This window comes from Ranitomeya imitator, chromosome 1, assembly GCF_032444005.1.
Source record: "Ranitomeya imitator isolate aRanImi1 chromosome 1, aRanImi1.pri, whole genome shotgun sequence".
NCBI classification, from domain to species: Eukaryota; Metazoa; Chordata; class Amphibia; order Anura; family Dendrobatidae; genus Ranitomeya; species Ranitomeya imitator.
Genome location: NC_091282.1, coordinates 260,474,687 through 260,500,370, shown reverse-complemented (window position 1 = coordinate 260,500,370; position 25,684 = coordinate 260,474,687). Strand labels below are relative to the sequence as shown.

General features: G+C 45.0%; 1 protein-coding gene across 2 annotated transcripts in view; it reads right to left on the bottom strand.

The window, feature by feature from the left end:
- The window catches only part of AACS (acetoacetyl-CoA synthetase), a 185,412-nt gene that overhangs the window by 106,002 nt on the left and 53,726 nt on the right, over nt 1–25,684 (bottom strand). For both annotated transcript variants that reach the window (XR_011319189.1, XM_069756034.1), the window contains exons 6-7: nt 2,810–2,924; nt 2,379–2,460 (exon numbers count right to left, since the gene is read on the bottom strand). Coding sequence is in view for 1 of the 2 variants with exons in the window: in XM_069756034.1 (XP_069612135.1) it covers nt 2,379–2,460; nt 2,810–2,924 (197 nt within the window). In the remaining variant the exon portion in view is untranslated. The remainder of the gene's footprint in view (nt 1–2,378; nt 2,461–2,809; nt 2,925–25,684) is intronic.

Here is a 25,684-nt window from a genome sequence, read left to right as displayed (position 1 = left end):
GGGGGGAATATTCATTATCTTAATGAGTGGGCACCCGTGAGAGCCCGGCCTCTGCTGGAAGCCGGTGGCTGCGGCTGTAACTGTGCGCACTATAAGAGAAATGAATATTCTTTGCCAGTGCAGTGAATATTAATTTCTCTTTAGCAGCGGGCACAGGCTTTAGCCGCAGCAGCCGGCTCTGCCTCTTGTGACCCACTGATAACAAAGATGGGGGGGAAACAAACCAGGAATTTCATCCATCACTAGTGCTGTAGGTGGTCTCAATTCGATGGTACAGCGAGGAGGATTTGCAGATACAGTAACAACTGTTGTTCAGGCCGGGTTCAGATGAGAAAGTGAAAAAGTGTATGAGAAAAGAGTCCAATTTACATCCAGAAAAAAGGATCAGTATTGCCATCCTTATTCCTTCAGTGCATCAGTTTTTATATATCAGCTGTTCACATATGAAAATGTATTTGATTTTGAAAACTGTATTAAGAATTGCAATGTATTTGTGTGCACTTATAGACTTCAATGGGCGAGTCTCCAGACACTAGTGCATGCTGTGATGTTTTTTTTTTTTTCACGTGAACACTTGGTCCATATCAAAATTAAACTGAGCAGCCCTATCCAATAACATTGGTCCGTGTGCGATTTGATTGTAACACGGACAGCCCTAAGACTAAATAAACCAGATCAGTGATGATCCTTGGTTCACCTTTCAGAACTGGCAAGAAAAAATGCCCAATGACATTCCAGTATAGGGGACTGTTAATGATTTAGGTCAGGTGTAGACAGCAGCCGTAGATTCGCTCATCCCAGAAAATCGGGTCTATTATGCAAATCACCCTCTGATCAGAGTGTGATCTGATTTTCTGTGATCAGGAAAAGGAGATAAAAAGTCTCCATCTTTTCCATTCGGTCAGTCTGAGGAAGTCAGACTGCACTTAGATGTCATCTGAGTGCAGTCCAATGTTTACCATGTACTCACTGACTTGCATAGCCGAGTGTGATCTCAATATCCGAGATGGTCAGAGAGAAAAAACGTGCCCGGCTCCACATGCTAACATTCATCCGAGTGAGAGATGCTGTTTTATCGGATCACAGTTGGACCGAAAATACAGATATATGCCTGAGCCTTTATTTATTTTACTCATGTATATAGTGCCATAAATTTCACAGCGCTCCACAAACATCAACATCACGGTCCTCATTGTGGTTCATAATCTAAATTCTCTATCAGAATGTCTTTGGAGTGTGCAGATGTTGTCCACGGTGGGATATGAATCAAAGACCCCATTGCTGCAAGGCTACAGAATTAACCATTGAGTCACCTTGCTGCCCCATGCAGATGACCAGCTATATCATTATTGGTCTGCTCATCTGACACTGATAAGCAGGTCTACTTGGAGATCAAGTTTCAATACTTGGCAATGCTTCTTGCATGCTTTAGTCTGTTGGTCTGTGCACAAGTACTCGTTAGGTGCTACATAAAGGACTGTTCAAACTAAGCACAAGCACTTGGTGCACCCCCGCTGTGGCCAAACAGTTCAGTGCTTGTTTCCATCTACCCGATCTCAGTTTTTTCTTGCCTCCTGCAAAAACAGTTCTATCAGTTAAAGAAGAGCAGGACAGATGTAAAACAAGTATGGGGGAAGGTGAAGGGAACTCCTCGGCCACCCCAAGGGTGCACTAAGAGCCTTTGCTTGGTTTGAACAGTTATTTTGTGCTGACAGAATCACTTTAATCCAGACCAATTCTCCATGCTGCCACTAACATTCCTTGCTCATATATTAAAAAGTGTAATCAGTTGTCAAAGTCCAGGACTTGTTACAATAAAAGGCACATTAGAGTATGTTCACGCAGAAAAGGCTGAAGCAGGGTTGTAAATGAGAACCAAGTATTACGCCGCATAATTGCTTTTGCAGAATGACAAATTAAAAAAAGAAAATGTATACTCTTAGCACTCCCATGGGTGCGGTGGCCCTTCAGAGCTCAGCTGTAGAGGGAGACTTGGATCCAGCATGGTGGATTGCACCATGCCGAATACACGGTTCATCAATGGAGATGGTCACATATGGCGGTGACTATAAGGCCGCCTCCACATCCTTTCTTCAGTGTTTTTAGTGGCATTGTTTATAAGATTTTGTTGTCCCATTTTTTATCTTATTAATTTTCTACATTTTTTTCCAGACCTTTTAAGTTCTGCAGAAAACTAGAAAAAAGTCAATGAAAATTCCACAAACAATAAAAATGTGCCAGATTCCAGTCTCACGCTTCTTGAGCAATGTACATGATTATACTGAAAGAAAAGGATGGCTATTTCATGAATGTAATCATTTGTCACATCTATGAAAGAAAACACACTACAATGCCTAGCAGCCCTCATCCCCACCAACCTGTTGGGAATCTTGGAGAGGTCTATTTTATCCTTTGGGAGAACATAAGGGATGACGACAACTTTCTTCAAATCTGGTAATCCTGAGGAAAGCAGAAGCAGAGTGGTCTTCAGGTACGAGAGTGGGATGACAGGCAGAGAAAACAGAGCGGTACGGCATTGCTGCATTCTTAATGGACAGAGCAAAACGATGGGTAATTCCTTATTAATGCACATCAGTCACACAGTGAGCTCTGGCTCCGTACACTGGGTGCTTCATGGGGGGGGGAACTACTAGCAACAGATCTGTGAGAATGGCTGGTGTCGGACCCCCTCCAATCTGACATTGATGACTTATCATGAGAATAAGTATTGTATTCCTGCACAGCTGCTTTATAAACCACCTGTACCCTGTACAAGATATATGTAATTGGATGCCAGCCAATACTGTACCTTTCACCACATTCTGAAGTTTCTCCAAATGACCATGTTCCTTCCCGTTATAAACTACAGCCTCCACTGAGAAGATCAACTTGGGCTGAATCTGGGAAAATCTGTCCAGCACTCCCTAAAGAAAGACAAAAAAAACAAACACACTTAGAAGCTAAAAAGGGATTGTTGCAGGTTTAAAATAGAGAACACTCAGTTTCTTCCTGAAAATGATTGCAAACACAAATTCTTTGTTGTTATCTTCATTTAATTTGTCTTAGGCTACTTTCACACTAGCGTCGGAATCTCCCCGTCGCAATGCGTCGGGCAGAGATTCCGACGCTAGCGTTTAACGTACTGCACAACGGAGGCAGCGGATGCATTTCTCCGGCGCATCCGCTGCCCCATTGTGAGGTGGGGGCAGAGTTCCGGCTGCGCATGCGCGGTCGGAAAAAGCGGTCCGTCAGGAGCAAAAAACGTTACATATAGCGTTTTTTGCTCCCGACGGTCCGCCAAAGCATGACGCATCCGTCGCACGACGGATGCGACGTGTGGCAATCCGTCGCATTGCGTCGTCAATACAAGTCTATGGGGAAAAAACGCATCCTGCAAGCAATTTTGCAGGATGCATTTTTTCTGCAAAACGACGCATTGTGACGGATTGCAGTTAACGCTAGTGTGAAAGTAGCCTTAAATGAAAAAACACAAAAAGAATTGTCCTAAAGCCAAATTGGATATAATTCCACACCAAACATAAAAAAGGGGGTGGACAAAGGTATTGGCACTGTTCGAAAAGTCATATGATGCTTCTCTAATTTGTGTAATTAACAGCACCTGTAACTTACCTGTGGCACCTAACAGGTGTTGGCAATAACTAAATCACACTTGCAGCCAGTTGACATGGATTAAAGTTGACTCAACCTCTGTCCTGTGCCCTTGTGTGTACCACATTGAGCATGGAGAAAAAAAGAAAGAAGACCAAAGGACTGTCTGAGGACTTGAGAAACCAAATTGTGAGGAAGCATGAGCAATCTCAAGGCTACAAGTCCATCTCCAAAGACCTGAATGTTCCTGTTTCTACCGTGCGCAGTGTCATCAAGAAGTTTAAACCCATGGCACTGTGGCTAACCTCCCTAGATGTGGACGGAAAAGAAAAATTGAGAAGAGATTTCAACGCAAGATTGTGCGGATGTTGGATAAAGAACCTCGGCTAACATCCAAACAAGTTCAAGCTGCCCTGCAGTCCGAGGGTACAGCAGTGTCAACCCGTACTATCCGTCGGCGTCTGAATGAAAAGGGACTGTATGGTAGGACACCCAGGAAGACCCCACTTCTTACCTTGAGACATAAAAAAGCCAGGCTGGAGTTTGCCAAAACTTACCTGAAAAAGCCTAAACGTTTTGGAATAATGTTCTCAGGTCAGATGAGGCAAAAGTAGAGCTTTTTGAGAAAAGGCATCAACATAGAGTTTACAGGAGAAAAAAAAAGGCATTCAAAGAAAAGAACACGGTCACTACAGTCAAACATGGTGGAGGTTTCCTGATGTTTTGGGGTTGCTTTGCTGCCTCTGGCACTGGACTGCTTGACCGTGTGCATGGCATTATGAAGTCTGAAGACTACCAACAAATTTTGCAGCATAATGTAAGGGCCCAGTGTGAGAAAGCTGGGTCTCCCTCAGAGGTCATGGGTCTTCCAGCAGGACAATGACCCAAAACACACTTCAAAAAGCACTAGAAAATGGTTTGAGAGAAAGCACTGGAGACTTCTAAGGTGGCCAGCAATGCGTCCAGACCTAAATCCCATAGAACACCTGTGGAGAGATCTAAAAATGGCAGTTTGGAGAAGGCACCCTTCAAATATCAGGGACCTGGAGCAGTTTGCCAAAGAAGAATGGTCTAAAATTCCAGCAGAGCATTGTAAGAAACTCATTGATGGTTTTTTTAATCAGAAAATTTTTATTAAACAGCAAGGATAATACAAGTTATATTACATTCCTGTTCCTATTAAACATGTATAGATTTTTAAGAACATTTAACCCCAACCCAAACTCCAACAAACTCATTGATGGTTACCGGAAGTGGGTGGTCGCAGTTATTTTGGCTAAAGGTTGTGCAACCAAGTATTAGGCTGAGGGTGCCAATACTTTTGTCTGGCCCATTTTTGGAGTTTTGTGTGAAATGATCAATGTTTTGCTTTTTGTTTCATTCTCTTTTGTGTTTTTTCATTTAAGACAAATTAAATGAAGATAATAATACCAAAGAATTTGTGATTGCAATAAATCTATACATGTTTAATAGGAACAGGAATGTAATATAACTTGTATTATCCTTGCTGTTTATTATCTGACAGAATTGCAGGGGTGTCAATACTTTTGGCCACAACTGTACAAGCATCAGGGATGAGATCAGCGATTGGCTGCAGTGATGCAGTAATTGAAGAAACACTGATGAGGGATTGAATAAGTATGTTAATATTTTAGGACTTCTCCTGCATTTACTTCATTAAAAAAAAAATGAGGTAAGCCTATTTGAAACAAAGCAATGAGCTTTACTGCTGTTAGCATACCATGTGTTTTTTTCTAAGATCTCTTCTGCTATTCGCTAACAATTGTTTTTTTATACCCTCTCAGTGGTAAAAACCTGCCCTGACTTAGGCTCATTCAGATGTCTGTGCAAATTGGTCCAAACATGGACAGCAAAGCATGAACTTGCTATGGCTCTCCCTACCAGACCGTGACAGCCTCATCTATAATATAACGCTGGGAGCGTCACTCTGTCCGAAGCCTCTATAGACTGCGCAAGCGCAAGCGCAGTCTGGGCCTCACAGAGCGACGCTCCCTGGAGATCGCGGTATGCGTAAGCACTGAACGCATACCGCGATCTCCACCGGAGAGTCAGGGACCGCTAGGAGGGAGGGTAAGTATACTCACCTTTCCCGGTTCCAGCGCTGCTTGCGGCTCCGTCTCCCGGCTCCGGAGGGCGCGGACTGCGCAGGCGCCGATTCCTGCTGCCGGAATCGGCGCCTGCGCAGTCCGCGCTTTCCGGCGCCATTTTCTTGAAGACACACTCCGGCTCCACTGCAGGTGTGTCTTCAAGAAAATGGCGCCGGAAAGCGCGGACTGCGCAGGCGCCGATTCCTGCTGCCGGAATCGGCGCCTGCGCAGTCCCCGCTTTTTGGCGCCATTTTCTTGAAGACACACCTGCAGTGGAGCCGGACGATAGGTGAGTATGGTATTTTTTTTTTTTTTTTATATGGCAGCAGCATTCGGGGGCATACACACTGGAGCAGGGGGCATATAATACAATGGTGGCGCAGGATGGGAGCAGCACATGACAGAACGGGCGCAGGATGGCAGCAGCACATGTCAGAACGGGCGCAGGATGGCCGCAGCACATGACAGAACGGGCGCAGGATGGCAGCAGCACATGACAGAACGGGCGCAGGATGGCCGCAACACATGACAGAACGGGCGCAGGATGGCAGCAGCACATGTCAGAACGGGCGCAGGATGGCCGCAGCACATGACAGAACGGGCGCAGGATGGCAGCAGCACATGACAGAACGGGCGCAGGATGGCAGCAGCACATGTCAGAACGGGCGCAGGATGGCCGCAGCACATGACAGAACGGGCGCAGGATGGCAGCAGCACATGACAGAACGGGCGCAGGATGGCCGCAACACATGACAGAACGGGCGCAGGATGGCAGCAGCACATGTCAGAACGGGCGCAGGATGGCCGCAGCACATGACAGAACGGGCGCAGGATGGCAGCAGCACATGACAGAACAGGCGCAGGATGGCCGCAGCACATGACAGAACGGGCGCAGGATGGCAGCAGCACATGACAGAACGGGCGAAGGATGGCAGCAGCACATGACAGAACGGGCGCAGGATGGCAGCAGCACATGACAGAACGGGTGCAGGATGGCAGCAGCACATGACAGAACGGGCGCAGGATGGGAGCAGCACATGACAGAACGGGCGCAGGATGGCAGCAGCACATGACAGAACGGGCGCAGGATGGCAGCAGCACATGACAGAACGGGCGCAGGATGGCAGCAGCACATGACAGAACGGGCGCAGGATGGCAGCAGCACATGACAGAACGGGCGCAGGATGGCAGCAGCACATGACAGAACGGGCGCAGGATGGCAGCAGCACATGACAGAACGGGCGCTGGATGGCAGCAGCACATGACAGAACGGGCGCAGGATGGCAGCAGCACATGACAGAACGGGCGCAGGATGGCAGCAGCACATGTCAGAACGGGCGCAGGATGGCCGCAGCAAATGACAGAACGGGGACGCAGGATGGGAGCAGCAAATGACAGAACGGGCGCAGGATGGGAGCAGCAAATGACAGGATGGGTGCAGCAAATGACAGAATGGAGGCGCAGGATGGGAGCAGCACATGACAGAACGGGGGCGCAGGATGGGAGCAGCACATGACAGAACGGGCGCAGGATGGCAGCAGCACATGACAGAACGGGCGCAGGATGGCAGCAGCACATGTCAGAACGGGCGCAGGATGGCCGCAGCACATGACAGAACGGGCGCAGGATGGCAGCAGCACATGACAGAACGGGCGCAGGATGGCCGCAACACATGACAGAACGGGCGCAGGATGGCAGCAGCACATGTCAGAACGGGCGCAGGATGGCCGCAGCACATGACAGAACGGGCGCAGGATGGCAGCAGCACATGACAGAACGGGTGCAGGATGGCAGCAGCACATGACAGAACGGGCGCAGGATGGGAGCAGCACATGACAGAACGGGCGCAGGATGGCAGCAGCACATGACAGAACGGGCGCAGGATGGCAGCAGCACATGACAGAACGGGCGCAGGATGGCAGCAGCACATGACAGAACGGGCGCAGGATGGCAGCAGCACATGACAGAACGGGCGCAGGATGGCAGCAGCACATGACAGAACGGGCGCAGGATGGCAGCAGCACATGACAGAACGGGCGCTGGATGGCAGCAGCACATGACAGAACGGGCGCAGGATGGCAGCAGCACATGACAGAACGGGCGCAGGATGGCAGCAGCACATGTCAGAACGGGCGCAGGATGGCCGCAGCAAATGACAGAACGGGGACGCAGGATGGGAGCAGCAAATGACAGAACGGGCGCAGGATGGGAGCAGCAAATGACAGGATGGGTGCAGCAAATGACAGAATGGAGGCGCAGGATGGGAGCAGCACATGACAGAACGGGGGCGCAGGATGGGAGCAGCACATGACAGAACGGGCGCAGGATGGCAGCAGCACATGACAGAACGGGCGCAGGATGGCAGCAGCACATGTCAGAACGGGCGCAGGATGGCCGCAGCACATGACAGAACGGGCGCAGGATGGCAGCAGCACATGACAGAACGGGCGCAGGATGGCCGCAACACATGACAGAACGGGCGCAGGATGGCAGCAGCACATGTCAGAACGGGCGCAGGATGGCCGCAGCACATGACAGAACGGGCGCAGGATGGCAGCAGCACATGACAGAACAGGCGCAGGATGGCCGCAGCACATGACAGAACGGGCGCAGGATGGCAGCAGCACATGACAGAACGGGCGAAGGATGGCAGCAGCACATGACAGAACGGGCGCAGGATGGCAGCAGCACATGACAGAACGGGTGCAGGATGGCAGCAGCACATGACAGAACGGGCGCAGGATGGGAGCAGCACATGACAGAACGGGCGCAGGATGGCAGCAGCACATGACAGAACGGGCGCAGGATGGCAGCAGCACATGACAGAACGGGCGCAGGATGGCAGCAGCACATGACAGAACGGGCGCAGGATGGCAGCAGCACATGACAGAACGGGCGCAGGATGGCAGCAGCACATGACAGAACGGGCGCAGGATGGCAGCAGCACATGACAGAACGGGCGCTGGATGGCAGCAGCACATGACAGAACGGGCGCAGGATGGCAGCAGCAAATGACAGAACGGGGACGCAGGATGGGAGCAGCAAATGACAGAACGGGCGCAGGATGGGAGCAGCAAATGACAGGATGGGTGCAGCAAATGACAGAACGGGGGCGCAGGATGGGAGCAGCACATGACAGAACGGGGGCGCAGGATGGGAGCAGCACATGACAGAACGGGGGCGCAGGATGGGAGCAGCACATGACAGGATGGGGGCGCAGGATGAAGCAGCACATACCAGGATGGAGACCATATACCAATATAAATGCTCGCCACCCGGGCGTAGAACGGGTTCAATAGCTAGTAGAAATATATGAAGCTATCATGCTGCGGTTGGGAGACCTGCAGCCAGTCTGTGGTCGGAGCGATTTGCACAGACATCTCAATGAGCCCTTACTGACACAATAATAATAATAATAATAATAATAATAATAATTTTTATTTATATAGCGCCAACATATTCCGCAGCGCTTTACAAATTATAGACGGGAATTGTACAGACAATAGACATTACAGCATAACAGAAATATAGTTCAATACAGATACCAGGAGGAGTGAGGGCCCTGCTCGCAAGCTTACAAACTATGAGGAAAAGGGGAGACACGAGAGGTGGATGATAACAATTGCTTTAGTTATTCGGACCAGCCATAGTGTAAGGCTCAGGTGTTCATGTAAAGCTGCATGAACCAGTTATCTGCCTAAGTATGTAGCAGTACAGACACAGAGGGCTAATACTGCATAAAGTGTATGAGAACATGATGCGAGGAACCTTTTTTTTTTTTTTTTTTAAATAGGCCACACAGGGATAGTTAGGTTAATGCATTGAGGCGGTAGGCCAGTCTGAACAAATGAGTTTTTAGGGCACGCTTAAAACTGTGGGGATTGGGGATTAATCGTATTAACCTAGGTAGTGAATTCCAAAGAATCGGCGCAGCACGTGTAAAGTCTTGGAGACGGGAGTGGGAGGTTCTGATTATTGAGGATGCTAACCTGAGGTCATTAGCGGAGCGGAGGGCACGGGTAGGGTGGTAGACTGATACCAGGGAGGAGATGTAGGGTGGTGCTGAGCCATGGAGTGCTTTGTGGATAAGGGTAGTAGTTTTGTACTGGATTCTGGAGTGGATGGGTAGCCAGTGTAATGACTGGCACAGGGTAGAGGCATCGGTGTAACGGTTGGTGAGGAATATGATCCTGGCTGCAGCATTCAGGACAGATTGGAGCGGGGAGAGTTTTGCAAGAGGGAGGCCGATTAGTAGAGAGTTACAATAGTCCAGACGAGAATGAATAAGTGAAACAGTAAGAGTTTTTGCAGAGTCGAAAGTAAGAAAAGGGCGAATTCTAGAAATGTTTTTGAGATGCAGGTAAGAAGAGCGAGCCAATGATCGGATGTAGGGGGTGAATGAAAGGTCAGAATCAAGGATGACCCCAAGGCAGCGGGCATGTTGCTTTGGAGTAATGGTGGAACCGCACACGGAGATGGCAATGTCAGGCAAAGGTAGGTTAGTAGAGGGAGAGAACACGAGGAGTTCAGTTTTTGACAGGTTTAGTTTCAGATAGACAAGTACCACATGTCATAAGAAGTGGGCGTGGAGTCGGAGTCAGTGTCCAATTTTGTGGAGTCGGTATAAAATAGAACGACTCTGACAATATATCATAAATTGTGTACAGTAGTACAATGCAGGATGTGCTGTAAATGTTTTCATAAGAATTTTGGAAAGTTATGAAATGTCTGTATAAATGTTCTGTTCCTGATGTAAAAATCTCAGCTGTTAGTTGAGATGAATCTGTGCTGCACTTTATGTACATGCTCAGTAGTGAGGCCGTGCTGTGGAGTTGGAGGTTTAGGTGAGATGAATCTGTGCTGCACTTTATGTACATGCTCAGTAGTGAGGCTGTGCTGTGGAGTTGGAGGTTTAGGTGAGATGAATCTGTGCTGCACTTTATGTACATGCTCAGTAGTGAGGCTGTGCTGTGGAGTTGGAGGTTTAGGTGAGATGAATCTGTGCTGCACTTTATGTACATGCTCAGTAGTGAGGCTGTGCTGTGGGGTTGGAGGTTTAGCTGAGATGAATCTGTGCTGCACTTTATGTACATGCTCAGTAGTGAGGCTGTGCTGTGGAGTTGGAGGTTTAGGTGAGATGAATCTGTGCTGCACTTTATGTACATGCTCAGTAGTGAGGCTATGCTGTGGAGTTGGAGGTTTAGGTGAGATGAATCTGTGCTGCACTTTATGTACATGCTCAGTAGTGAGACTGTGCTGTGGAGTTGGAGGTTTAGGTGAGATGAATCTGTGCTGCACTTTATGTACATGCTCAGTAGTGAGGCTGTGCTGTGGAGTTGGAGGTTTAGGTGAGATGAATCTGTGCTGCACTTTATGTACATGCTCAGTAGTGAGGCCGTGCTGTGGAGTTGGAGGTTTAGGTGAGATGAATCTGTACTGCACTTTATGTACATGCTCAATAGTGAGGCCGTGCTGTGGGGTCAAAGTCATGGAGTCGGGAAATTGAGGAGTCGGAGGTTTGGATTACCGATTCCACATCCCTGGTGGGAACTCTGCAACATCTAATGTGCCATATATTCACTTCGGCTCTGCCAATTTTCTAACGTTTGATGTTTCCATTTGGGGCTTAGTAGAAATAGATGTGCCCTAGATGCATATGGAAAGCTTTGTTATTTCTGACTGAAACATTATCAACCATTTAGTGGATGTTAAAGCACCTTTAAAAGATCTTTAAAAAGGGAAGCTGTCATTAGATGTATGCTGCCCGAACCACTGGCAGCATCATCATAGTTTTAAAAGCCACCTAAGGTATACAGGCTGACTACCCCAAGGGTCCCCTCTTGATGTTTCAGAGAGCTTTCAAAATAAGCTGTTGTATATATGTATAAGGACAATAACACGCCTTCTGGCTTATAAGACGACTTGTATTCTGCATTTATCAGCAGTTTTTCTCTCTGCATTTACAGTCATCTCTGACCTAGTGGATGGAGACTAACTACTAGGCTGTCTTCCATACATAGCACATAGAGAAGGAGGAGATCCAGGTCATTCATCTAGCTGCAGAACATCCTCTAAATCAGCAGCACAGAGTATGTCATACAGCATTACTGAGCATGGTAGCTGTAAATCCAGCAGCACTGGGGCGAGATGCAACGCTTACTAGAAAGCAGCATCTGTCTCTCTGCCTGGATCACTCCAGCAGTTCTGTCTCCTCCCTCCTCTCCAAAGACATCTATAGGCAGAATTTAACCTGATCCCTAAGGAAAGTGAAAGTCGGTCTTGTCTGTCTAGATGGATTTGAGCAGTTTTTAAGAGTGTATAGTTTCAGGAGGCAGTAAGGGGGAGAAGAAATGGCCCATAATTGGAGAAAGAGGAAATTTTCTCCAATAAGACATATTGCAGTTATATATTCACTTGCAATATTAATTTTAGGCAGTAAATCAAGTTTTGTGAGCAATCCCTTCAATAAGTTTCTTCAACGGAGGAAACTTTGCTACAAAAATTCAGGAACTGCCGAATCTGAAATGGAGCTTGTAAAAAGCCATGTGCTCGCTGCAGAATACAGCTCAAATATAGAAATTTCTGCAATAAATTCTCAAACTGAAAACTTATCTGAAAAGGGTCTGTCCATCTCAGACAGAATATTATCCAGGCACAGCTCCAATACATAGAGATGCATTCGCCCCATCAATAAAACATCACTGCGGACAGCCCCCTCATTACATTCTGTGCCCGCATCATTCATGCCGATGTCACCACTCGTCTGCAGCCACAAATAGCATCTTATCATCCTGCTGCAGCAACGCACACAGTAAATAAACCATCACTTACACATCGGCGCTGCCAGGTAGCACCTATAAAAATACTTTCCTTATAAAACACACAGGAAGCTTATGTCACGTTTCCCTAGAAGACATGCGCTCACCTACAAAACTGGAGGAGCAAAATATATACAGACAGATACCAATGAGGTAATGAATCAGATCTGGAGGCAGCACAGAAGCAGCAATATAAAATCAACGCGCTACATGTTAAATCAATTAATGCAGTGGAGATGAGCGGCTGCCGTACTTATCTGGTGCCGCTTATTGAAAACCAAAATAAAAACTAGACATCGGACACTAACAGAAACCCTGGTAATCCATGTAGACTGACGGCAAATAGATGCATCCAGTGGCTTTTCAGAGATGAAGATGAAATGATAGGGAACAAAATGAACAAAAATCTAAATCACATTAATATTTGGGGTGATCACCCTTTACCTTCAAAACAGCATCAATTCCTCTAGGTACACAGTTTTTGAAGGATCTCCTGTTGGAAAGTCATCCCAAACATCTTGGAGAACTAACCACAGATCTTCTGTGGATGTAGGCTTGTGCAAATCCTTCTGTCTCTTAGGCTAGGTTCACATTTGCGTTGTGCAGTCCGTCTAGCGCATACGCTAACGGACTGCGTTAACGCAATGTCTAAAAAGGGATCGCGTTAAGCGATCGCGCTAGCGCAGATGCCCGATCTGCGCTAGCGAGAACGGACCCAAAAACGCTGCAGACAGCGTTCGAGGTCCGTCAGAAAATAACGGAACATCGCTAACGCATGCCAAAAATGGAATGCGTTACATACATTGCTGTCAATGGGTGCGTTAAACAGATCCGTTACATTGCGTTAGTGGCGCTATGTAACGGATTCAGTCAGCGGACACCCACTAACGCAATGTGAACCTAGCCTTAATGTAATTTACATCTGTGTCTGAAACCTCTCCTAGGACTGCCATTAGGTGGTGCCGTGCTTTGCTGCCAACAGCATTGCGGGATGTAGGCATGGTCCTGTATTGTGGTCTGGCTGGGACTTGTGGTTCAGCCTAGACAGGGAGTCTGCTTCTTACTTTCTATAGGGTGCAGATATCGGTTATAATCAGTATTTGAGCTGAGAATTTATTTTTCCAATTTGGAAAATAAATGTCAAACTCTGATTAGTTGCGCAAAAAGGAAGCTCAATATTGTCTTTCTTTTGCCCTCTTGCATTATGCTATGGCCGATACATGTGGTAGTGTAGTCTTGTGTCCTCTATGTCCCAGTAAGGTCAGAGATTTCTGAGCAGACCACGCACCTCATACATTGAACATGGGGACATGCTAACCAGCAACCATGCTATCTTACATTGTATTTCACATGCTGCTTAGTAGCAAATACTGGGAAAGCCCCATCACATAGGTACATAGGTCAGAGACTTAGGCCATGTGCACGTGTGCAGTATTTGGTCAGTATTTTACCTCAGAATTTCTAAGCCAAAATCAGGAGTGGGTGATAAATGCAGAAGTGGTGATGTGTTTCTATGATACTTTTCCTCTGATTGTTCCTCTCCTGGTTTTGGCCTACAAATACTGAGGTAAAATACTGACCAAATACTGAACGTGTGAACATGGCCTTACGCTCACCTGAAGGGGGCCCAATGGCCTTCATCAGGTCTACACGCATCAGGTATACGGCTTTTAGTTATCATAGATATTATATTTAGATATTATTTCCCAAACTGCTGCAAACTGTACGGAGTCCCAATAAATTTTGGTCGATCCCGAAACAATTTGCATATTGCCTTCAGCAAATCTCCAGTGTACAGAGAAAGATGGCTGCCTACAACGATTATATTATAGACCACCCAAAAAGCTGTGATCAGACTATGAATGGAGGGTTTGGTCAGTGTGACCGTGGCTGCAATGATCAGAAGCAAGCGTTATTATCCTTGTAAAGAAGTCCTTAACAAAATTAACTGAAATGATGAAAAAGTAAAAAGGGCTCAAAATGGGCACCATTGACACATGGACGCACATGGGAAGAATCCGGTGTCTTGTTTTATTTCACCATTGGTTAGGTATTGGCATCATATGTGCCCGGGTGTATTAATATGCTTACCGATCACGTCCTCTGCCGTTTCCAGCGCTGCTCCAGTCACGCTTCGCCATCTTGTGACTGAACCTATTTGCCAGTACATGATACATTAATAGAGGAAGTAGCCATCTTTAGTGTAAGTCTATGAGAGCTGCGATCTGGGTCTCACATTGAGTAGTGACTTTTGGGCCTCACACTGGAGAGAACAGACTAGTCACAACTCCGGTCACGTGGTGGTGAAGAGGATTTGTGTGGTGCTGGAAACGGCAAAAGTCGGGTAAGTATTTTATTACACCAATGGAACATACCTTACTGATACCTACCTGATGGTAAAATGAAATAAAACCTAACAACTTTGGAGTGGTACTTTAAGATTGGAATGCTTTTCAGACATAGAAGATGCTCAGCTAAGCAGATCTGTATGTAATCACCCTGGAATGCCTGCTTAGATTGCATAGCCGATGCCACCAAATTGCTGGTTGCTAACTCTCGGGCCAGGCTGCAGTGTTCCTGAAGAGCCCTTCTGATGCCAATCAAGTAGCCGGAGGAGACTACTCAGAAAAGACAATGGTTAAATTAAGAGCGATGACGCCAAGAGAACACAAAATTATACAGTCAGAAATGAGTCCGAAGCGTTCCCGGGATGGAGCATCACTGTGTCATTGTGGTCTAACAGATGATTTAGTGCAATAACCCCAAGACGAGCACAACTGACTGGCCGGCAATGAAGAATTATGGGAAGAGATTGATTTTTAATGAAGTGAGAATTGCAGAACAAGCGAACATTTACAACATATGAAAATGTGGAAATTAGGTTAACACTTTCCTGCACCTCTCCGCAAGTAAAAGAACTCAAAGATTTTGTGAAGTGACGAGCGCTCATGTCGGGAAGAAGGGAAGAGTAAGGTGCTAGTGCTCTCTGGTGGTCAGATCGAGAAATGCAGGGGAGAAAATCAACTAGATGGCTGCATGGTAGCATGCAAGGATAATTTTTGTTACAGGCAAGACTTACTAACCAGAATTTATTTAGGCCTCCTCCTCTGCGACTGCCGATTAATACGATGACACAGGGATATCTACAGTAATCTTTTAGAAGTGAATTGATACGCACATGGTCAAAATTGTTGGTACCCCTTGCTTAATGACATAAAAACCCACAATGGTCACAAAAACAACTTGATTCTGACAAAAGTAATAATAAATAATAAATCTATGAAAATGAACACATGAAAGTCAGACATTGCTTTTCAACCATGCTTCCACAGAATGTTTAACCAAATAAAACTCATGAAATAGGCCTGGACAGAAATGATGGTACCCGTAACTTAATATTTTGTTGCACAACCTTTTGAGGCAATCACTGTAATCAAACGATCCCTGTAACTGTCAATTAGACTTCTGCACCTCTCGACAGGTATTTTGGCCCACTCCTCCAGAGCAAACTGCTCCAGTTGTCTCGTATTTGAAGGTTGTCTTTTCCAGACAGCATGTTTCCGCTCTTTCCAAAGATGCTCAATAGGATTTAGGTCAGGGCTTATTGAAGGCCACTAGTCCAATCTTTTCCTCTTAGCCAGCCATTCTTGGGTGTTTTTAGCTGTGTGTTTTGGGTCATTATCCTGTTGCAATACCCATGACCTGTGACTGAGACCAAGCTTTCTGACACTGGGCAGCACATTTCTCTCTAGAATCCGTTGATAGTCTTGAGATTTCATTGTACCCTGCACAGATTCTAGACACCCTGTGCCAGATGCAGTAAAGCAGCTCCAGAACACAACAGAGCCTCCTCCATGTTTCACAGTAGGGACAGTGTTCTTTTCTTGATATGCTTCATTTTTCCGTCTGTGAACATAGAGTTGATGTGCCTTGCCAAAAAGTTCCATTTTTGTCTCATCTGTCCATAGGACATTCTCCCATAAGCTTTGTGGCTTGTTAATATGTAGTTTGGCAAACTCCAGTCTGGCTTTTTTATGATTTTGTTTCAACAATGGTGTCCTCCTTGGTCGTCTACCATGAAGTCCACTTTGGCTCATACAACGACGGATGGTGCGATCTGACACTGATGTTCCTTGAGCTTGAAGTTCACCTTTAATCTGTTTAGAAGTTTTTCTGGGCTCTTTTGTTACTATTTGTATTACCCGTCTCATTGATTTGTCACTAAGTTTCCTCCTGCGGCCACGTCCAGGGAGGTTGGCTACAGTCCCATTAAATTTCTGATTAATATGTGTAACTGTAGTCACAGGAACATCAAGCTGCTTAGAGATTGTCTTATGACCATTTAACATGTTTGTCTATAATTTTCTTTCTAATCTCCTGGGACAACTCCTTCACTTCCTCTGGTCCATGTTGAGTGTGATACACACCATGTCACCAAACAGCACAGTGAGTATCTGTAGCCCTATATACAGGCGCACTCACTGATTCCAAGATTGTAGACACATGTGATGCTAGTTAGTGGACACACCTTGATTTAACATTTAGAAGGACGTAGATCTGGGGATTTATTATGATGGAATATAGGCTGAAGTGGATGGACAAATGTCTTTTTTAGGCCTTACTAACCATGTTACTAACTATGTAACATGTCCCTTTTGTCACATTATTTTCAGGGGTACCATCATTTCTGTCCAGGCCTATTTCATGAGTTTTATTTTATTTTTTTTAATTCTGTGGAAGCATGGTTGAAAAGCAATGTCTGACATTCATTTGTTCATTTTCATAGATCTTTTATTATTACTTTTGTCAGATTCAAGTTATTTCTGTGACCATTGTGGGTTTTTCTGTCATTAAATTAGGGGTACCAACAATTTTGACCGTGTGTATATAGCACTTTTTTGTCAAACACTGAAAAGAGATGATACTAAGTCCCAGAAGTATCAAAATATAAACATCTTTATTATTAAAAACATTATCAAACACAGGTGAAGGAAGTGAGAAACAGAACCGCACTTGAAAAAATGCTGTGGAAAAAACGGGAGGCGCGTGCCCAGGAACTCTAATTATAAGTAAACCAAATCTATAATATCCAATAATTGTCATAATCTGGACATATTCAATATAAGAATATAGAGAGACATAATAAATATAATACTATACTCACTGCAGTTTAATGGATAGCAAGATGCACCATCACATCTCCTTTGGCTCAAATTGCCCTGGGCTATCGAATACCAAAATCACAAAATATAGGAGGCTATTTACCCGTCTGAGTGTAGTCAAGATGTCCTGGGGACGCACCTCGGCACAGCATTATTTCAAGTGCGGTTCTGTATCTCACTTCCTTCACCTGTGTTTGATAATGTTTTTAATAATAAAGATGTTTATATTTTGATACTTCTGGGACTTAGTATCATCTCTTTTAAGTGTTTGATATTTAACTATGATGATAGGTCAGATAGTCTTCTTGCATATGGGTACTGGTTACTGAACTAAGGCTACTTTCACACTGGCGTTTTTTTAATACGTCGCAATGAGTCGTTTAGGGGGAAAAAAGGCATCCTGCAAAGTTGTTTGCAGGATGCGTTTTTGCCCCATAGAGTTACATTACCGACGCATTGCGACGTATTGACACACGTCGCAACCGTCTTGTGACGGTTGCGCCGTGTTGTGGCAAGCCGCCGGGAGCAAAAAACGTTAAATGTAACGTTTTTTGCAGCCGATGGACCGCCCCCACCTTACAATGGGGCAGCGGATGCGCCGGAGAAATGCATCCGCTGCACTCGTTGTGCGGCACAACAAACGCTAGCGTCGGAATCTCGGCCCGACGCAATGCGACGGGCCGAATCCGACGCTAGTGTGAAAGTAGCCTTAATTGTGTGTACCATGCAGAAATGCCATATAGCTTGCTAGCACATTTTTGTTGAATAGTACCCAAAACATGGGAAATATCTGTAAAACTTTTCCTAAACTTGTACAGGTCTGAACTTACAGTAATAAAATTCTAATTATTTCGATGGCGACGGCTCAACATATTTGTATATAGGCTCATCTCTAAAGACTTTATACCCAGTGTGAGGGGTTGTCACATTTGGTAGAAGCCTTCAGGTAGACTCAGGAGTACATGCACATAAAACACCAGTGGGTTTATTATAGGCAGCATAAGCCACGGTGCGTAAAACAAAACACACCCCTTCAGGCACAACAGAAAAAACACAAATAATAGCAAACAGTTCAGTGCTCCTTTGTGCAGGGTTCTCCCGCAGACTGTTAGGGAAAACCCACTCTCAGTCCTCAACTTCTGTGGGAAGTACAGCTTCTCTCCACAGCGCCACACACAAACTGAAGTACAGGTCTAGGTATATCATCAGTGCTAGTCACGTGACCATGACATCACTGCAGGTCCTCAAACACCTGCAGAGAAAGGGGTATGGTGAGCACCCTCCCTCCCACACTGCGGGTGCTCACATGAAAACTCTGCACACAGCCTCTCAGCACCTGGTGTGCTGGAAGCACATAAACATTCCGGTTTCACATCATTGACCGCTGCATGCGCAGTGACACATACCTCCCTTCCTCTACAAAGCCAGTGACTCTGTCACACCAGATATATAGTGATCTCCATCCAGATGTTCCTTCCCATTACAACCTACAGCTTCCCAAATCAGAACATGGGTGATACCTTGCTGATTACTGGTAGTTTTAGTACAAGTTGGTACAACCCTTATAAGAAGGTTTCTTGGCTCCAATAATGCAGTAAGATATTTAGCTTTCCTACATGATATTGTATCCCAGGAGAGAGTATTTAAAGGGAACCTGTCATCCCCCAGGCGTTTGTAACTAAAAGACCCACCTTGTGCAGCACTAATGCTGCATTCTGACAAGGTGGCTCTTTTAGTTCTTGTTCCTGCCACTTCTGAAAGAATCGTTTATCAAATTTGTCCTTCATACCTCGAAATCGCCAGGAGGGCGGGTCTTTTCCCCTAACACAGAGGCATCACAGCCGTCACTCAGGGCCTCTGCACTCCGGGCGCCGCCTCTTCTTCCTTCACTAGCGTCCCCAGCGCCTGCGCTGTAAGTTCGAAGGGCAGCGCAACTACGCATGCTCGAAAAAAAAACCGCAGTTGTGCTGCCCTTCGAACTTACAGCGCAGGCGCCGGTGACGCTAATGAAGGAAGAGGAGGCGTCGCCCGGCACGCAGATGTCCTGAGTGACGGCTGTGGTGCATCTGTGTTAGGGGGTAAAGACCCGCCCCCCTGGCGATTTTAAGGTATGAGGGACAAATCTGATAAAAAATTCTTTCAACAGTGGCAGGAACAAGAACTAAAAGAGGCTCTTTTAGTTACAAACGCCTGGGAGGGTGACAGGTTCCCTTTAAGGGCATTGTCCACTGTTCTCAATCCCTTGTAAAATAAGAACAATTATATTTACCTGCGCTGCCAGCGCCACTCCAATGGTGTCAGCACTGGCTAGCTCAGGGATTGTGTGACATAACAATCCCTGCAAGCAATCAGCGCTGGCTTCACTTTCTTCTTATACAGACATAATTGACATCTGAAAGAAGTGAGAGCTGCTGCTTCCTAACGTCCTCCAGATGGACGTGATACGTCCAAAGATGGGGAGAGTGAAGCCAGCGTTGATTGGCCCCAGGGATAGCATGACACAATGTACCACAATCCGCGGGAGAGCCAGTACCAACACCACTGGAACAGCGCCGGCACCAGAGGAGAGCATAGATGTTATTATTTTGCAAAATTCAAACAGATTCAAAAGGGGTTGTCCAAGTAGTGGACAACTCCTTTAACTATGACTCATAGTATTGCTTTGCAGGGTCAACCTATGGCTTGCAAAAAGGGATTTGAAGTATAAGGCCATGTTCATACGCAGTGATTTGGCTGCATTATTTCTGCAAGCAAAATCTGCTCATTTGGCATTGTTTTTCGCTGCATTTTTTCAAGCGTTTCTGCCGCGGTTTGCCTACAGTAATTTAATAAAGTTTTTTTCACCAAAAACGCTGAAAAAAGCGATTATGTTTTATTGCAGCGTTTTTTCCCCTTTCTCATTGCTTTCGAAGGGTGAAAAAAAAGGTGAAAGAATGGATATGATGCAGATTTCAAAATCACTGCAGTTCTCAAATTCAGAACGGAAAAAAAAAAAAAAAGAGTGAATGCATGAGATTTCTGAAATCGCATAGGAGTTCCTGGTAATGTAAAAAGCAGCTTTTTCATTTGCATAAAAAAACACTGCAAAATAAACATCTTTTTAATTTCTACATGAAATGCTGATGGTTTCCAAGCAGAAGCCACATAAATAATGGTCAGGTCACTTTTTGCTGCTTCACGGCTATGGAAGCCTCAAGTGGTTAAAAGAAGTTAACCCCTTCATGACCTTTTTCATTTTTCATTCCCCTCCTTCCCAGAGCCATAACTTTCCTTATTTTTCCGTCAATATGGCCATGTGAGGGCTTATTTTTTGCGGGATGAGCTGTACTTTTGAACGACATAATTGGTTTTAGCATGGCATGTACTAGAAAAAGGGAAAAAAATTCCAAGTGCGGTGAAATTGCAAAAAAAGTGCAATCGCACACTGGGTTTTTGTGTGGCTTTTTTGCTAGGTTCACTAAATGCTAAGACTGACCTGCCATTTTGATTCTTCAGGTCATTACGAGTTCAAAGACACCTAACATGTCTAGGTTATTTTTTATCTAATTGGCGAAAAAAAATTCCAAACTTTGCTAGAAAAAAAAAATTCTGCCATATTCCGAGACCCGTAGCGTCTCAAGTTTTCATGATCTAGGGTCGGGTGAGGGCTTATTTCTTGGGTGCCGAGCTGACGTTTTTATTGACACCCTTTCGGTGCAGATACATTGTTTTGATCGCCTGTTATTGCATTTTAATGCAACGTTGCGACAGCCAAAAAAAACGTAATTCTGGCGTTTCTAATTTTTTTCTCGCTATGCCGTTTAGCGATCAGGTTAACTTTTTTTTATTGTTAGATAAGGCGATTCTGAACGCGGCGATACCAAATGTGTGTATATTTGATTTTTTTAAAATTTTATTTTGTATGGGGCGAAAGGAGGGTGATTTAAACTTAGATTTTATTTTTTTCATATTTTTTAAAACATTTTTTGTTTTACTTTTGCCATGTTTCAATAGCATCCATGGGAGGCTGGAAGCTGGCACAACTCGATCGCCTCTGCTACATAGGAGCGAAGCTCAGATCGCTTCTATAATAGCACAAAAGCCATCCCACCTCGTCACGGTAACTCTGATCGGGACAGTCCTACACTATATAATATTAAAACCTTACCATATGTCAATGTTGACCTCAGTGTGAATAAGGGCAGATGAAAGGACTGGGCCCAACCAGTGAAACACTAGACTGGGGAAGCCTTATATAGTCTCTAGCTCAGAAACAGGGAGGCCACACCCCGGGTTGCACAGAATGCAACAATACAGAGAAAAAAACAAAAAAAACACAAAATTGAGCTTAACTTAAGTCGGTATACATGCAGAGGTTAAACGCATGTTCACAATGGCCACAATACATTAAAACCTACAAAAGAAAAAAGTAAATGAAAACCCTGATGTAACTAAGTAAAAAAGCAAAAGTGCATTTAAATAACACAGAGTTTTTAGTAATACTGTTTTTTGATAAAAAAATAGCACAAAAGCCATCCCACCTCGTCACGGTAACTCTGATCGGGACAGTCCTACACTATCTAATATTAAAACCTTACATTGTATCAATGTTGACCTCAGTGTGAATAAGGGCAGACGAAAGGACTGGGCCCAACCAGTGAAACACTAGACTGGGGAAGCCTTATATAGTCTCTAGCTCAGAAACAGGGAGGCCACACGCTCCTATGTAGTAGAATTGTTGCATTGCTATGAGCGCCGACCACAGGGTGGCGCTCACAGCAATGCGGCATCAACAACCATAGAGGTCTTCAATAGACCTCTGGTTGTCATCCCGACGCATCGCTGACCCCCGATCACATGAAGGGGGTTAGCGATGAGCGCATTTCCGGCCGGAAGCTCTAGTTAAATGCCGCTGTCAGCCTTTGACAGCGGCATTTAAATAGTTAATAGCGGCAGGTGAATCGCGATTCCACCCGCCGCTATTGCGGGCACATGTCAGCTGTTCAAAACAGCTGACATGTCCTGGCTTTGATGCGGGCTCACTGCCGGAGCCCGCATCAAAGCGTGGGTTCTGACCTCGGACGTACTTTCCCGTCTGAGGTGAGAAAGGGGTTAAAAGAGTTGGAACATATTCACAGCAAGTTGTTGTGATACCTGTAGTGCATATGTTCATTCTTTTTAACACTCAGTGAGCGCCTTTTCAGATGGAATCCACCTGAAAAAGAAAGAAATGCATTATACTGCTATGGGGTGCATTATACTATATATGACTATGGGGTGCATTATACTACTATGGATGTGCATTATACTGCTATATATGACTATGGGGCGCATTATACTACTAGGGAGATGCATTATACTACCTAATATGAGGGTGCATTGTGCTACCATATATGACTATGGGATGCATTATACTATTATGCATGACTATGGGGGAACAATGGAAAGACATGAGGCAGAATGGGAGGACACATGGGGGCCAGAATGGGAGGACATCAACAGTGAGTCAGTGTGTTACCTGTACACTGACAGTATACACTGTACACTACATACCCAGCTCCTGTGTATCTCATCAGTGATCACTGTATTATGTGTACACTGACACTATATACAGAGCTCCTGTGTATAATGTCACTGGTGATCTCTGTTACCTGTACACTGACACTATATACAGAGCTTCTGTGTATAATGTCATTGGTGAACATTGTATTACTTGTACATTATATGATATATAGAGAGCTCCTGTGTATAACGTCACTGGTGATCACTGTATTACCTGTACACTATATAAAGAGCTCTAGTGTATAGTGTCACTGGTGGTCTCTGTATTACCTGTACACTGACACTATATACATAGCTCTTATGTATAATGTAATTGATGATCACTGTATTAACTGTACACTGATACTATATACAGAGCTCCTTTGTATAAGGTCACTGGTGATCTCTGTATTACCTGTACACTGACACTATATACAGAGCTCCTGTGTATGTCACAGATGATCACTGTATTATGTGTACACTGACACAAACTGTGTACAGTACTATATACAAAGCTCCTGTGTATAATGGCACTTATGGTAAAATTAGTATTGTGTTTTTTTTTAATTAATGATCAGTATTGTAGTATTCGGTCACTGTGGTTGTAATATGTGGTCTTGCTATGGTGTGGTCATACTTGTCCCTTGTATGTGGTATTAATCGGTAACTATGTGGTGGTAATTGGTGTTCTGGCCATGATGTGCTAGTATTTGTCCCTTGTATGTGCTATTATTCAGGCACTATGTGGTGATAATGTGATCTGGCCATAGCGTGGAGGTATTTGTCCTTTGTATGTGGTATTATTCGGTCACCATGTGGTGGTAATATGTGGTCTGGTCATGGTATTATGGTATATGTGCCTTGTATGTGGTATCATAGTTCATTTAAAAAAAAATGCATGTGACGCATTCCCTTAAAAAGAAACAAATAAAAATACACCTAAAAAGAGTATTGGATATTTTAACAAATATTTAATAGGTTAGAGTAGAGTAGGGTCCGGCCAAATGAGTCTACCTAGTTGTGGAGGTGGTGCCGGCTTAAATGGGAACTGATAATGTGTGATTGGCGAGGACGTGGCGCAGATGTGGTTTTTCTATGAGTGGGCGGTGGGACTGTGGAAGGTTTGAGGGTTGGAAGCAGAGTTGGGAAGGAGCCTGAGCAGAGTCTCAAGGGGGCCAGAAAATTATGCCAGTTTGGGGCCCCGATATTCCTGGTGGCAGCCCTGTGTACAGTATAGGAAGCATTGACAATGCTGCCTTCTCCAGACCCAATGATCATATGTTGACAGGGTGACGAAAGGGAGTAGGAGCGGCTCAGTTCTAGCAAACAAAGGAAAGCTAGGAGTTCAAATAGGACGCTGAATTTGCCCTGTTACTGGGGACAATATACCTGCTTCTACTACAGCCCCCCTCCACACACACACACACACACTCACCTACCCCTGGCAAAAAATACAAATATCTGTAAAGATAATTTCTACGGCAAGAAGAACACGATTTAACAAGTTTTGTTTGATTTTTTTTTAAGTGATGCACTGTTGTTGTTAAAAAGACAAAAATTGGTTGAATATCTAAATGTTTTAGAGTTGTTAAAATACAAGTACGAAAAAAAAATTGCCTGATCAGGAATGCGGACAAATGACATAGTCCTGAGCTAGTTAATGAAGTTAAATTACAGAGTAGCTTTATTGTTCACAATGGATTTACTCAGAGTGCAGTGAAGTCGATTTTTGCAATATTGTGATGATTCTTATGCAAGTAAGCCATTATCCTGTAACAGGCAAAACTAAACCAAGTTTCACATCTGAAAAATTCATAAACCCCAAATGTGTCTCCCATATATTTTACTTGTGACTAATGCATGCTTCTAAAAATCGGTATATTATTAAAAAGACACGAATGAATCAGACACAAGGATCACATCTTATTTTAAGAATGCTGGCATTTTCCTACAACCTACAGTTACTCCTAGAAATGGCATACGATAACAACTGGGCAATAACATTTGCCCTGTAATGTCAGCACTGGTGGGCGACGGAGCGGCATAATGTGGAGTTCTAAGGGAAGATGTGCCAGTATTCATACTTTACAGAGCCTCTAATTATTTTCTAAAACTAAACCCCTTTTATTTATTGCAAGGTATTGTTCAATCCTGGATTTTATTGTAAGCAAAAAAACTTCTAAAAGGATAAAGGGGTGATCCAACATTGAAATACATATTTTATACTCACATGCATAGCTTAAAGCAATATGTTGCATCAGCCCCATGGAGGTGTGTGCTGGCTCTGGAAGCAATGAATTGATCACAACCACAGCATCCTCTTCTAGCCCCCTGACCACTGCAAATCCACAGCATGCTCTTCTAGCCCCCTGACCACTGCACATCCACAGCATCCTCTTCTAGCCCCCTGACCACTGCACATCCACAGCATGCTCTTCTAGCCCCCTGACCGCTGCACATCCACAGC